Genomic DNA, 14998 nt, shown 5'->3' on the forward strand with positions numbered 1-14998 from the left:
TCGGGATAGTAATGATGCTTAAAATGCTGCAAATTCTTTATTTGGATGGATACAAATTGAAATGCCCATGTGCATGAACAGATTGGCTTCTTCAGATGAGTGTGGTATCAATTAGAGAACAATGTCTTTGTGTTCAGCACCAAATCTGTTACAATATTTGCATAAAATTTCTGGCATGGGAATAATTTTCATTAAATTCATAATGTAAGTATCAATGTTCTATTCACACTGTCATTTAAAGTTAATTGTTTGATGATAATGAACCTTGAATGATGTTTGCAGCTTGGTTTGAAGGGCCACAAATTGCCTACGAGCTTTGTGATATATTGTATTATAGTGCAAATTTCAAAATTGTAATGTACTCATCAGCTCAGAACTGTGATTTAGGTTATCAGCAATGAGCAGGGATAATGTGTGGTAATGGCTCAGACAGCTAGCTACAATGGCTGGATGTTTCTAGGCTCAAGCATTTCTTCATACCAGAAGCTGTCACCTAGAGAGCTGTTCAAATTCCACTCATACAAGGATGTGCAGCTGTTCCATTTTCAAGCTCCAGAGCAAGTGAAGCTAGCAACATTCTCCTTTAGGGCAAATGAAACAAATTCAAGATGTGATGCAAGAAATGTCACCCTGTAAGTATAAATATCTGTGTGGCTGCCTATGTAATACAAATATTGCACAATGTAAAGTTTTGGTATCACTTAGCCATTGGCTTCCATTCCACCATAATTTTACTATGGTATTGTTCAAATTTGAGTATATTCTGGTGTGGCAGAAATTAGGAAGATTAACTGTGATGTAATCAATCAGGCAAAAAGTTGTTGGATGGACATCTTAATCAGATAAGGATTTTTTCTTGCTAGGATTTTTTCTTTGTGCTACACTCAATCTGCAAGGTTTTGACATTAACATGCAACACATGTCTATTTGGAGGGCAGATGCATCAGTAGGTCTTCATCATGGAAGTGTGTAAAGCCATGCTGTTATCAGCAAAGAAAATGCTCAATCAACATGAGCGATATTTCAGATGTTCTGAATTTATTGGGTTCAAGCCTGCCTTTGGTAATCACAATTGAATGTGTGTTCTAAAAACAATAACATTGGAAACTTTTGATAGTCATGGGTTTAGCTAAGGCAGTTTTGGTGTTCAGAAGAGCTAGCATGTCAAACCACCAGAATGTCACCACAACCACCACCACCATAGCTTCATTATTCTGAAGCAACTGCCATGATAATTGCCTGAGGCATCTGTCTTGCCCTTTGTGTGGCAGCTCTTACTACATTAAACAGTTTGCACACCACTGGCTTGACTGACCCCATGCCCAGGTACCTGCAGCATGGCAGCTACCCGGTCATATCGCCGCTGGGGGCCGAGTTCCCGGAGAACTTCTTCCTGCAGCGCACCTCTCTGGCCAGCATCAGCACGCACAGTGACTCCTCGTGGCTGCGGTACACGGTGGCGGCGCCGCTGCCAGGCGATTGGTTCGCCGCTGGCTTCATCCTGGCCGAGGACACGCGCATCACGCAGAAGGTGGGCGCGCGGACGCCCGGCCTCGTCTGCCAGTCCGATCACCGCTGCCCGGCTCCCCTGCCGGTCCGGTCACTGCCACCCGGCTCCCCTGCCGGTCCGGTCACTGCCACCCGGCTCCCTTGCCGGTCCGGTCACTGCCACCCGGCTCCCCTGCCGGTCCGGTCACTGCCACCCGGCTCCCTTGCCAGTCCGGTCACTGCCACCCGGCTCCCCTGCCGGTCCGGTCACTGCCACCCGGCTCCCCTGCCGGTCCGGTCACTGCCACCCGGCTCCCTTGCCGGTCCGGTCACTGCCACCCGGCTCCCTTGCTGGTCCGGTCACTGCCGCCCAGCTCCCCTCCGGTCCGATCACCGCCGCCCAGCTCCCCTCCGGTCCGGTCACCGCCGCCCAGCTCCCCTCCGGTCCGATCACCGCCGCCCAGCTCCCCTCCGGTCCGGTCACCGCCGCCCAGCTCCCCTCCGGTCCGATCACCGCCGCCCAGGTCCCCTCCGGTCCGGTCACCGCCGCCCAGCTCCCCTCCGGTCCGATCATCGCCGCCCAGCTCCCCTCCGGTCCGATCACCGCCGCCCAGCTCCCCTCCGGTCCGGTCACCGCCGCCCAGGTCCCCCCCGGTCCGGTCACTGCCGCCCAGCTTCCCTGCCAGTCCGGTCACCGCCGCCCGGCCCCTGCCGGTCCGGTTACCGCCGCCCGGCTCCCCTGCTGGTCGGGCCACCGCTGCCGGGCGGCTGGTCAGCGACTGTCATGGTGTTGAGGCTGGCAATGGTGTGTTGGCTGTTGATGCTGAATTATTTTTTTTTCATTGGCCTCGTTTTAACCGACATGAGCTTGGCGAAGATTATGACCCCTGGCATTTGTTGATTAATGATGCTCGGGCTTGGTTGCTGCCGTGTGGCCCCTGTGCTACGTCCCACCCGCCATTGATACGTGCGGTCATGTTTGAAATGCCAGGGTGCAGTGTTGTGATGCGATAGCAGTGCCGTCGTGAGAGACCACGCTCGGGGCCGTCTGCGATCCTGGCAGGCAGCGGGCCTTGCTGGCCGTCTGGGCGTGCTTGACATGGCCGCTGTTGCAGGGTCTTGGGCCCACATGTCACACGGTGCTGGAGACCGAGGCGCGCTTCGAGCCACAGGGGAAGGTCATCACGCTCGTGCCCGAGGTTACCACGCACCAGAGGCTCATCCTCACGCAGAAAATCAACAGCACCCAGCACTACAGGTGGTGGAGAGAACGCGATGGACTTGCATGAACCGCACCCAGCATCGCTATGTTATTCACGTTCATTCAGTCAGACATTGGATGACATGATGTATCCAGAGTTGCCGCGGCGCTGTGTTGTCGCCTACACCACCAATCACTTCCAGACGCCGGCCGAGAGCGGCCGCCGTCACGTCTGACTGGTGGGGCCCATGTCAGCGGTCACGCTGTGGCGCGGCATAGCCGACCGTCGTCCTCACGGCTGGCGAGCTGGGCCCATGTCAGCGGTCACGCTGTGGCGCGGCATAGCCGACCGTCGTCCTCACGGCTGGCGAGCTGGGCGGCTGCACCGCCGCCGAGGATAGTTATGGCAACAGACACCGGCGCCAGCTGCACGAGCTGCCTCTCCTCCCCCGACCAGCGTAGTCAGGCGTCTCGGCCGTGCTGCTGGCCAATGCGGCCACCGGCTGACCTGGCAGCGGTAGTGGCCTATGTTCCGGCCGATGGATACCGCGTCCCAGACCGACGCCCCACGTCCCCAACCGACGTCCCTTGTCCCCGATCGACGCCCCACGTCTCTGACCGACGCTCCACGTCCCCGACCGACGTCCCACGTCTCTGACCGACGCTCCACGTCCCCGACCGACGCCCCACGTCTCTGACCGACGCTCCACGTCCCCGACCGATGCCCCACGTCTCTGACCGACGCTCCACGTCCCCGACCGACGTCCCACGTCTCTGACCGACGCCCCACGTCCCCGACCGATGCCCCACGTCTCTGACCGACGCTCCACGTCCCCGACCGACGTCCCACGTCTCTGACCGACGCTCCACGTCCCCGACCGACGCTCCACGTCCCCGACCGACGACCCACGTCTCTGACCCACGCTCCACGTCCCCGACCGACCTCCCACGCCCGCGACCGACGCCCCATCCCCCCCCCCCCGACCGACCTCCCACGCCCCCGACCGACGTCCCACGCCTCTCATCGACGCCCCACGCCCCCGACCGACGTCCCAGGCCCCCGACCGACGTCCCACGCCTCTGACCGACGCCCCACGCCCCCGACCGACGCCGACCATCTGACACGCCCCCTCTGTCAGGTTCGTCGTGCCGGCCGGCGTGTTCTCTGCTGTGGTGAACGTCTCCAAGTGTGTGGATGCGGTCGGCGGCGGCTCCTGCCCGCTGACGCTTTCTGCCAGCGCGCTGTCCCTGCCCGACACGGCCGCCGGACCCTTCACCACGTACGTTAGTCGACGCGCCGCCAGCTGCAGCCCGGCCGGCAGCATGGCGTGCCAGGGGTCCACCATCACCATCACTTTCGTAATGTACAAAAGCAGTGTTCGTGGCAGACCTTCTAGAGATAAAACGTATAAGTTTTGTCAATACTATAATGCGATGTTACCAAAACCGATGCTCTTTGGTGGGCTCTGCGGCAGCCTCTACATAGTCGGGCACCTGCGTGTTTCCAGCTGCTCGGGGTATGTGAAGATACCATGTGAGCGGCCTGTGGCGTTTGGGTGGACGGGACTGGTGCCTGGACGGCTCAGCGCCGTGTCGCGTCAGGCCGTGCTCTGGTGCCCGGGCGGCTCAGCGCCGTGTCGCGTCAGGCCGTGCTCTGGCGCCTGAGCGGCTCAGCGCCGTGTCGCGTCAGGCCGTGCTCTGGCGCCTGGGCGGCTCAGCGCCGTGTCGCGTCAGGCCGTGCTCTGGTGCCCGGGCGGCTCAGCGCCGTGTCGCGTCAGGCCGTGCTCTGGCGCCTGGGCGGCTCAGCGCCGTGTCGCGTCAGGCCGTGCTCTGGTGCCTGGGCGGCTCAGCGCCATGTCGCGTCAGGCCGTGCTCTGGTGCCTGGGCGGCTCAGCGCCATGTCGCGTCAGGCCGTGCTCTGGCGCCTGGGCGGCTCAGCGCCATGTCGCGTCAGGCCGTGCTCTGGTGCCCGGGCGGCTCAGCGCCGTGTCGCGTCAGGCCGTGCTCTGGTGCCTGGGCGGCTCAGCGCCGTGTCGCGTCAGGCCGTGCTCTGGCGCCTGGGCGGCTCAGCGCCATGTCGCGTCAGGCCGTGCTCTGGTGCCTGCTCGTGTCCCGTCGGTGGGCACGCTGGGCTGCTGGTCGGCCGGCCCACCTTGGTGCCGCGGACTGGCAGCCGCCCGTGTCCCGTCCCGCCCGTCTGCCGCCGCACTGACCGGTGTGCTCTCCGCGGCCGGCTGCCGACAGGAGCGTCAACTGCAGCGAACTGTCGGACGGCGTGTGCTTGCTGCGGCTGGACGCGGCCGCCGACAGATGGCACTATGTCCGCCTGACGCCCCTCCCCGACGCCACCGCCCAGTTCGGCATCCAGGTGGTGCTGGAGAAGAGTGAGTCCGCCGCCCGACCGGGTCAGGGGGCCCGACTCGCCATCAGACGGTGCTACTCACGCGGCTGTGGTCAGGCGCATTTACTACCTGTGTTACCACATCAGGCATCGAGCATGCCTTTACAAAGCAGCCCTGATCTAGCGGCATGTGTGCACGGCGCAGGCACAGCGCGCTCATGGACCTCAGACCAGCTGATTGGGAGCGATACCGGCGGTGGCGCCGCCCCGCCCCGCTCGCCGCCGACTGCCAGTCAGCTCGGCTGGCCTGGGCTTTTGCGATTATGTTTTGATGCGTAATGCTGCTCGGAATCATGTTGCACACGCTTATGGTCCGATGGATATTTTCTGCGAGTCATTTCCCGACATGGCCGGCTGCCATCGCGATCTTTGGGTGCCGTGCGGGCGCACCGGTGGTCAGGACGCTGGCCTTCTCACCAGGGCTCGGTTCGGTGATCGTGTGTGTGGGGGCGGTCGGTCGCGGCGCCCGACAGCCCTGATAGCCGATCAGCTAACACCGTGTGCGCAGGAGCCCGTGATAATGCAACAGCTGTGTAAACACGTGCACTTGGTATCTGGGGCGTTCTGGGAAGTCGTGACGCTCGCCACGCCAGGCAGCGCGGTCGCTGACGTCACCAGTGACGCGTGGTTAGGTGGGGCTGCCCTTGGGATCACTGTGCAAGTGATAGCACGAAGGTCCGTGACGCGGCGACGTTCTGGGTACTCGGAATGCCGGTCGCAGTTGGCCAACTGCGGCGGTGAACGCAGGGACGGCTATTTTCCGATGGTTTAGTAGGCGGCGATGTTTCGCTCTTTTTTTTAGCTTTGACTGATCGTGTTACGCCCTTAATATGAACGCCAAGGGATAGGCATTGGCGCCGACGTTGTCAGGACCCATTCCCGGTACGTTGTGGGCTGCTGGAATAAGCCTGTTGGCCCGTCGGTGACATCACTTCAGTGGCGCCGTGGCTCGCGAGGATGGCACTGAACTCCTGACGCATGGCTCTGGCGTTCGCTTGCTGATGCGCCTTCGCGGTTCGGGCCAAGTCAGCCTCTGTAAGACGAAGCGATGCGTAAGCGCCACGATTAAAACCATCAATGTATCGACCAGCTTAGAGTGGCTATCTGGGACAGCTGCTGCCTCAGCCCCCCACCTCACCCTACCTCACCTTACCTCACCTTACTTCATTGTGCCTCACCTCACCTCACCATGCCTCACCACAACTTACCTCACCTCACCTCACCTTACTTCATTATGCCTCACCATGCCTCACCACACCTTACCTCACCTCACCATGCCTCATCACACCTCACCTCACCTCATCTCACCTTACTTCGTTATGCTTCACCTCACCTCACCACCCCTCACCGCACCATACCTGACATCACCGCGCCTCACCTCACCTCGCCCTATTTCATTATGCCTCACCTCACCTCACCTCCCCTCACCTCACCTCACCTCACCTCACCTCACCTCACCTCACGTCGCCTCGCCACGCCTCACCGCACCTCACCACACCGCACTTCACCTCACCTCACCTCACCTCACCATACCTCACCACACCCCACTGCACCGCACCTCATTTCACCTCGCCTCACCTCACCTCGCCACGCCTCACCGTACCTCACCTCATCATGCCTCACCTCATCTTACCTCTCCTCACCTCACCTCACCTCACCTCACCTCACCTCACCCCACCCTACCCCACCCCACCCCCACCATGCCTTATCTCACCTCATCTCACCTCACCTCACCTTGCCTCACCTCACCACATCACACCACACCGCACTGCACCTCATCTCACCTCACCACCCCTCACCTCATCTCATCTCATCACACCACACCACACCTCACCTCACCTCACCTCACCTCACCTCACCTCACCTCACCTTACTTCATTGTGCCTCACCTCACCTCGCCTTGCTTCATTATGCCTCACCTCACCTCACCGCACCTCACCTCACCTCACCTCACCTCACCTCACCGCACCTCACCTCACCTCACCTCACCTCACCCCACCTCATCACACCTCACCGCACCTCACCTCACCTCACCGAGCTGTCCTCTGCAGACTGTAAGGAGCCGCAGCGCGACAACGAGTACATGCTGGTGAGCGAGATCCACTGCCAGAGGCCGGCGCGCACTGCCTTCATTCCGGTGGCGTTCTCTGAGGCGGACGGTGGAGCGGGCGCCCAGAACGACACATGCTGGAACAGGTGGGCTGGCCCATCTGCCGGCAGCTCCGGCTGACAGGCATTGTCTGCTGAGGTTCATGTACAATGTTCAGAACGCGTTTGCCGTTGAGCCGAGCTAGATGGTTCCTGGACCAATGGCAACGACAACGCCGGCAACGATAATGACAGCCGGCGCCGGTGTCAGCTGAAGTGCTGGCTGTCTGCTTGTTTGATATTCGTCCGGTATGCTGACCTAAGCCCGATGCGTGAGTGGCGTTACTCTGACCCCGGTCTGTGTCCCCCGCTCCAGTGTGAGTCTGGGTGGCGTTGTGCTGACCCCGTTCTGTGTTCCCACTCCGGTGTGGGTCTGGGTGGCGTTACTCTGACCCCGGTCTGTGTCCCCCGCTCCAGTGTGGGTCTGGGTGGTATTACTCTGATCCTGGTCTGTGTCCCCCGCTCCAGTGCGGGTCTGGGTGGCGTTACTCTGACCCCGGTCTGTGTCCCCGCTCCAGTGTGGGTCTGGGTGGCGTTACTCTGACCCCGGTCTGTGTCCCCGCTCCAGTGTGGGTCTGGGTGGTGTTACTCTGACCCCGGTCTGCGTCCCCGCTCCAGTGTGGGTTTGGGCCGGCGCACGCTGGCCGGCAGCCTGGCGTTCGTGTATGACCAGCTGCCAGCTCCGGACACGGCTGGGCCGCCGGCGCGGCTCAACATCAGCACGCGCCGGCCGTCGGTGCTGACGTTCGGCGTGCAGCCGGTGCAGGACATCGGCGGCACGCTGACCGTGGCGTTGACCCTGCCCGACTCGCTGGTCAGTCGGCCGGCCAGCACCAGTCGCTGGCTGATGGTACTGGCTACTTTTGTGTGTGTTTCTTATGAGGGACGCATGTATCGTCACCAATGTTGGGATGTGCCGAGGTATGTTATGGACGATGTGAGATGAAGTTTGATTGTGCGCAAATGCCATTGGGAGGAATGTAATCTCTTGGTTGATAACGCCGTTAGCAATCGTGCAGCTGGCAATTCGCGGCGTCCTGGAGGCTCACCATCTTCGTGGCGTCCCATGTCCGTCACCCGAGCAGTCCCGCCAACGCCGTGGAGTGCTGGTGCGCGGCTGATACCGCCCCGTGCTGTCGACAGAACACATCGGCGGCGAACGTGTCAGTGACGGGGTGCCTGTCGCACTGGGTGCGGGCGCGCCTGCTGCCGGACGGCCGCTGCAGCTCGGGCGTCCGCCTCTCCGTCAACAGCACCGGCGGCGGCGGCGGCGGCGGCCGGCTCGACAACGTCACCCACCTGCCGTACCCAGAGCCGGGCGACTGGTACCTCACGCTGGCCGTCCGCTGCTACCGCCAGCAGCTGTACGGCAGGTGAGAGGCGCGCTCCGGCCTGGCCCGGCCTACCCCGTGAGATCGCGTCTGCTGCGCCTGTGGCGGCGGCCGGGCGCGAGCGTGTGCCGCTCGCAGGGCCGGACGGCGGGCTGGCCGCTCCCTGCAGCGCCGCTGGACCGGCCCTGTGATGGCGGCCGAACGCTGCCCGGCTGAGCGGACAGCCGCCTGACGGCCGTGTGCCCGGCTGAGCGGACAGCCGCCTGACGATCGTGTCTGCCCGGCAGTGAGACGCCAACGGTACCGTGTCCGGGGGATCAGACGGCGCTCGTGTTCCACATCGAGTCGGCGCCATGCCTGCAGGCGCGCTGCGGCGCCAATGGCGGCTGCTACCAGTACTTCTCTGGCGGCTTCGTCTTCTCCACCTGCGTGTGCTGGGCCGGTAAGCATGGTAAGGCCGTCCCGATGCCCCCGCGCCTGCCTGGGCATGAGCGCCGCCGTCCGGCGGCCGGCTCTGATCCACCGTCAGCAGTGTCGGCCTGGCTGGCTGAGCCGAGCGGCCGCCTGTAGGGCCGCCGGTGACGGCCAGCCGCAGGTGTTGTCGGCGCTCGGCCGGCGGTAGCGCACGCTGCCTGTGTCGGGCCTAGCGTCGAGCGACACGCGGCATGACCTTCGCGAACGTACGGAGCCACCGCGCAGCTAGTGTCGGCTGTCACGTATGCTATTCTTCGCACGGCTTGCACGATCGAAGGTCACATTAGCATGGAAGCAACGCTTCCAGGTGAGTCCCGCAAATCAAATTTGCGACCTTAACGTGCACTACAAAAAATTCTGATTTCTGTGTTTGTTCGATAACGCATGACTCATTAAGGCATGACTTACGCCTGTGCACGCCGGCCTCGAGCGGCCTCCGTTCATTATCAGTAGCCTGGAGCTGTCCATACGCCTACATGTTAACCCGGTGATGGATCAAGGTCGTGAATGACGTCATTGATCGTAACCCAGCGGCTGTAGCCAGTGTGAAAACTGGTGATAAGAAACAGCTTGAGACGCCGGGCTTTTACAGTATAACCAATCTTTGTGTGATTGTTGTTTGACCAGGATTTGCTGCATACGGAAGGCCCATAACTCTCAGCGTGAGAGCTCTGAACTTATAATGCAAAAACCAAACAGGAACGCGGGGCTTTGCTTACTGACGTCAGGTGTGGCGTTCCCTACCGTGTGCGGCCGGTGCTGCAGTCGTCTGGCGTGCTGCGGTGTGCGCCTGACGTCACGTGTGGCGTTCCCTACCGTGTGTGGCCAGTGCTGCAGTCGTCTGGCGTGCTGCGGTGTGCGCCTGACGTCAGGTGTGGCAGTCCCTACCGTGTGTGGCCAGTGCTGCAGTCGTGTGGTGTGCCGCGGTCAGGCGCCGCCGAGGTACGCCAGCCGTGTGCATTCTACATGTGTGTGTCGTCGTGGTTCACCATTCGTGGAGTTGCGTACGCTGTGTACATGCTCGGCCCCCAGGGTACGCCGGCTGGGGCTGCACCGACTCCTCGCACGCCACCTCCGACTTCCAGCTGCTGCTGGGCACGCTGCTGCTGACCATCAGTAACGTGCTGTTCGCGCCGGCCGTGGTGCTGGCGCTGCGCCGGCGCTTCTACACGGAGGCGCTGGTGTACGCCTTCATCATGTTCTTCTCGACGGTGAGCGGCCGCGGCGCCGCAGCAGCGGCCGGCCCGGCACCGACTGACCGACGGTGCCGTGTGTGCTGCCATCCTCCGCTCGCTTTGCCACCTGCTCACTCTCGCCTGAGCATGTGCATCCCGACACCTGGTCAGGCAGGGGTACGGAGTTCGATTCCCGGCGGTGCCCGCTCTTCCTGTCAGGGTTAGAGGCGGGTGGCGGCAGCGCCATACAGTTTGGGCTACTGAGCACATTAGGCCTGAATGACACGCAACCAGACCCCAATTAGATAAACATAAACTGATGTTGTTATCGTTTCGTTTGGGTCTTGCTGGAGGCATCTGTGGGCGGTGCTTGTCTGCCGGGCCGCCTGCTCTGACCACTGGCCGCCTGACCGCAGTTCTACCACGCCTGCGACGAGCAGAAGTACGCCTTCTGCCTGATGCGGCTGAGCGTGATGCAGTTTTGCGACTTCTACGCCGGCATCTTCGCCTTCTGGGTAACGCTGGTGGCCATGGCCGACCTGGCGCCCGCCTGGAGCTCCCTTCTGAACGTGGGCGGTGCCATGCTGGTGGCCCTCGGCGTCGAGTACGACCGCACCGGGCTCTGGGTGTTTGTCGTGCCCGTCGCCACCGCCTTCGTCTGCATGGTCACCTCCTGGGTGAGCGCCGGCGCAGTGGTGTGGAGGCTTAGGCTGAGACGCGGGGGCCGAGTCACAGACACGGGGGGGGGGGGGGGGGGGGGGGCGGTCCGAGCTCTGCCCGCCGTAGTGTGGCGGTCCGAGCTCTGCCCGCCGTAGTGTGGCGGTCCGAGCTCTGCCCGCTGCAGTGTGGCGGTCCGAGCTCTGCCCGCCGTAGTGTGGCGGTCCGAGCTCTGCCCACCGCAGTGTGGCGGTCCGAGCTCTGCCCGCCGTAGTGTGGCGGTCCGAGCTCTGCCCGCCGTAGTGAGGCGGTCCGAGCTCTGCCCGCCGTAGTGTGATGCAGAATCTGTTAATGCTGAACAAAGCCGGGCCAGTGCCGGTCTGTCCACCTGGTGCGTATGCGCTCGCTTCCGTTGCATCTACAAGTGAGCATGTATTTGCTGCTGACCGTGATCACAATGGGTCCTGTCTCTCCTGACCGTGATCACAATGGGTCCTGTCTCTCCTGACCGTGATCACAATGGGTCCTGTCTCTCCTGACCGTGATCACAATGGGTCCTGTCTCTCCTGACCGTGATCACAATGGGTCCTGTCTCTCCTGATCGTGCTCACAATGGGCCCTGTCTCTGCTGATCGTGATCGTGATGGGTCCTGTCTCTGCTGATCGTAATCGTGATGGGTCCTGTCTCTGCCGATCATGATCGCAATGGGCCCTGTCTCTGCTGATCGTGATCACAATGGGCCCTGTCTCTGCTGATCGTGATCACAATGGGCCTTGTCTCTGCTGATCGTGGTCACAATGGGCCCTGTCTCTGCTGATCGTGATCACAATGGGCCCTGTCTCTGCTGATCGTGATCACAATGGGCCTTGTCTCTGCTGATCGTGATCGTGATGGGCCCTGTTGTTTTTATCGTGATCACAATGGGCCCTGTCTCTGCTGATCGTCATCGTGATGGACCCTATCTCTGCCGATCATTATCGTGATGGACCCTGTCTCTGCCGATCATTATCGCGATGGGCCCTGTCTCTGCTGATCGTGATCGTGATGGGTCTTGTCTCCGTGCGCTGAGTGGCGTGCGTGGCCGCCCGGCAGGTGGTGCACTGTCGGCGGCAGAGGGCGCTGTTCCCGCCGCTGCGTTACCTGCTGCTGGGCCTGCTGCCGGGCGCCACCATCGCTGGCGCCGGCCTCGTCTGCTACACACTGCTGGAGACCGAGGAGAACTACAAGTACACGCACTCGGCCTGGCACTGCTGCGTCGCGCTCTCAGTTCTGTTCCTGCTGCCAGCACGCCGGCGCCCTGATGGCTTGTTCAGCCTGGACGGCGCCTCGCCTGCCGGCAAGGTGCTGCGCGTCGGCATTGGCGGCGGCGGCGGCGGCGATGGCAATGGGCGAGAGCTCAGCCAGCAGACGGTCAACACCAGCGCCGACTGCGAGTCGCGCCGCTAGGGGCGCTGCAGTGGCGTGAGGCCGCTGCCACTCCGCTGACCTGGGCTGGGGCTGATCTCCCGGCGGCCAGCCATCCGCTCGCGCCGCCACCTTCCAGTGCCCTACAGCGCAGAGAAAGACAGCCGGTCACATGTGGCCGCCTGTGCGGCGGAGCCACTCACCAGGGCATCGATCGGACTTAGGCGCAGGCTAGGCTAGTCTCGACGAGGCTTCAGTGGATAATCGGTATCAGTTGTGCCACTGATCTCTAGCTGAGGAGCTCTGACTCACGTGCCGTCGCGTCCAGCTCGGAGCGGCCACGCTGCCAGGTGCCATGATGTTCAGGTATGAACGGCGGCTGCCGTTCTTTGAATCACCTATGCTTCGTTGTGACAATCGGTCGTTCGTAGGGTAGGCTTCGTTCACGTACCATTCAGTCCACTTGGGCTCGGTAGCGGCGGCTCGCTTGCCATCCCGTTTTGTGTGATTGTGACCCGCAGTGGGTCGTAATCTGTAGTGCATGATACGGCGCGAGTGCTAGGATCGGCATGATACCGGCGCGGCGCGCTCCTCAATCAGGTGAGCGGCGATCGGGACGGCCGCGTACAGGCCGTGGAGGCCGGCGCCCGGCTCCGTACTGTCCAAAGCCACGTCACACGCAGGCCACGGTCCAGGAAGGCCCTGGTTATTGGGGGCCGGGAAAGGCCTCTCGTGCCTGGTTATTGGGGGCGGGGAAGGCCTCTCGTGCCTGGTTATTGGGGTCTGGGTGTCTTTTAGTGTCACTCCCTGAGCTTCATTCCATTTGATACCAGGTCGATGATGGAATCAAGTATTTTCCGTAAGTCGCACTGTTGTGGGCTGTATTGTCGTCGCCATTATGTTTTTCCCCTGATCTTGGACTACAATCCTATCGTATAGCTGTTCAGTCTGAGGTGAGGCAGAGGGACTGTTTTAATAGATGTTACTTGTTTTGGTGCCCGTTAATGTACCGCTGTTTGCTCATTCTTGAAAGCAGGCATCTGCACACGGCTTCTTTTCGTCCCTGTATCTCGCATAGCGGGTCGTGTTTTCAGTCCTTGTACCGTCATGGCTTCTTTTCGTCCCTGTATCTCGTATAGCGGGTCGTGTTTTCAGTCCTCGTACCGTGCAGGGCGTCCTCTGGTGACGGCAAGGGTGGATGGGCTAGTCCCGAGCAAGGCGTCAAGTCGCCTGTGGTCGGCCCGACGCGCCAGTGGCGCCGCCTGTCGCTGAGCCTGTCGTGGTAGGCGGGCCGACACGCGCTCGGGCAGCCCCTGGCCAGTCGTGCCGGCCGATCCCGCCCGGTCGGTCGCCCTCCCGCCGCGCCTGTCTCCGCCATGTTGGCGACCCTGGGTCGTCGGGTCCGCCCCGGAGCCGGCCAGCGCCGGCTGTGTTGTCATTATTGTGCGGTACGCCACGGACTGCCAGTCAAATGATACCACTTGTTTTTCAGGGCACCGTAGAGGTGGAGGTCGTTTATGGCATGTATAACCGTCCTGTTTTTTTTTATCGGACTGTTTGGCAGCCCGTCGTAGGGGGTTCGCCGCCCGCCGTCCGTCTGCACGGCGGCATCAACGCCAGAGCGATCCGTGCGAGCTTCCACGGTAACTATGGACATTTGTCGACGCGCTTCATGCCGCCGTTCCCTGGAAGAAAAGTAAACGTGACGTCTTGGGCAAACAAAGATAGCCAGGCCGTATTAAATTCGCACGGTGAAGCGTTTTCATGCCAAATTCTCAACCGCAGTGACCGGTACCCGTGAACGACTCGAAACGACAGACGCGACATGTGCTTGTCTTCTGTGCGGCGACACAGTTGTGGGCGCATTTTGAGGTCATCCTTTGTCCCCACTTCTGAAATTCTCAGCCGAACGTTCCAGCTGCCTGTAATAGGGCCGGTTGTTGGTCCGTACCGCCGGCGTGCCGCATGTCTGAGTAGGCCGGCTGGAGCCTTCCCGCGAGCCGGCGCCGCCGGCCAGGGCGGCGGCGACTGCCGGCCGGAGCGGCGTCCGAGCTCGTGAGGCTGCGCTGCTGGGCCGACCTCGCCAGCCCAGCCGGTCCGTGTCCAGGGGACTCGCTCACTCTGTGAATAGTCGTGCTCCTCGGCAGTGCTGTCCTCTAACGGGCTTATCATTGTGTGGTGTGGCTGGTGAGCAGCTGGGCTCTTCGCCTGGTTCACTCTGTTGATTGATGTTAGATTGGCCTCGTCGCCTGAATGTGTGCGGTGGGCGGCTGCAGCGACAGCGGCGGTGTGTGGCTGCAGCCCGCCGCCAGTGCGCCCTCGCGTGACCTAGTCAGAACAGAGCCGCGCGTGGCGTGGACGTCCGAAACACTAGTCTTTCGGCCTCTCATTAGCGGCGTCCGGCCGTCGGCGGCGTGTGTAGCACATCGAGTGGTGGTCCGTGCCCGGGCCCGGGTCCCTGCTGCCGTCCTAATCTCGCCCGCTCGCGCCGGCGGCGCGCTGCCACGGCTGGCGGCCAGCCCGACCGGTGTGGTCTGCGACGGAGGTCGGGCCACGGCCAGGTGCGGGGTGCGTGCCCGACCCTCGGAGGGGACGGAGGTCGGGCTGCGGCCAGGTGCGGGGTGCGTGCCCGACCCTCGGAAGAGAACCCACCACTCCGTCGCGACATCGGCCGACTTCGAAGCCGTCGCCTGGGCAGTTGCAGCCTGGGTCTCCGTG

General features: G+C 61.9%; 1 protein-coding gene across 1 annotated transcript; it reads left to right on the plus strand.

Annotated features, from left to right (window-relative positions):
- Positions 1-516: 516 nt before the first annotated feature.
- On the plus strand, positions 517-14257 carry LOC119112563 (transmembrane protein 8B; the record flags this gene model as incomplete). Its single annotated transcript, XM_037236778.1, has 12 exons — positions 517-632; positions 1327-1531; positions 2604-2746; positions 3829-3969; positions 4934-5073; positions 7142-7286; positions 7857-8052; positions 8382-8611; positions 8857-9011; positions 10076-10254; positions 10635-10895; positions 11969-14257. Coding segments are annotated over 12 exons (2265 nt in total), but the record flags the coding sequence as incomplete, so codon positions are not given.
- Between the last annotated feature and the right edge of the window lie 741 nt (positions 14258-14998).

Source organism: Pollicipes pollicipes, unplaced genomic scaffold, assembly GCF_011947565.3.
Source record: "Pollicipes pollicipes isolate AB1234 unplaced genomic scaffold, Ppol_2.1 Scaffold_7261;HRSCAF=8764_pilon_pilon_pilon, whole genome shotgun sequence".
In the NCBI taxonomy this organism is placed as follows: domain Eukaryota; kingdom Metazoa; phylum Arthropoda; class Thecostraca; order Pollicipedomorpha; family Pollicipedidae; genus Pollicipes; species Pollicipes pollicipes.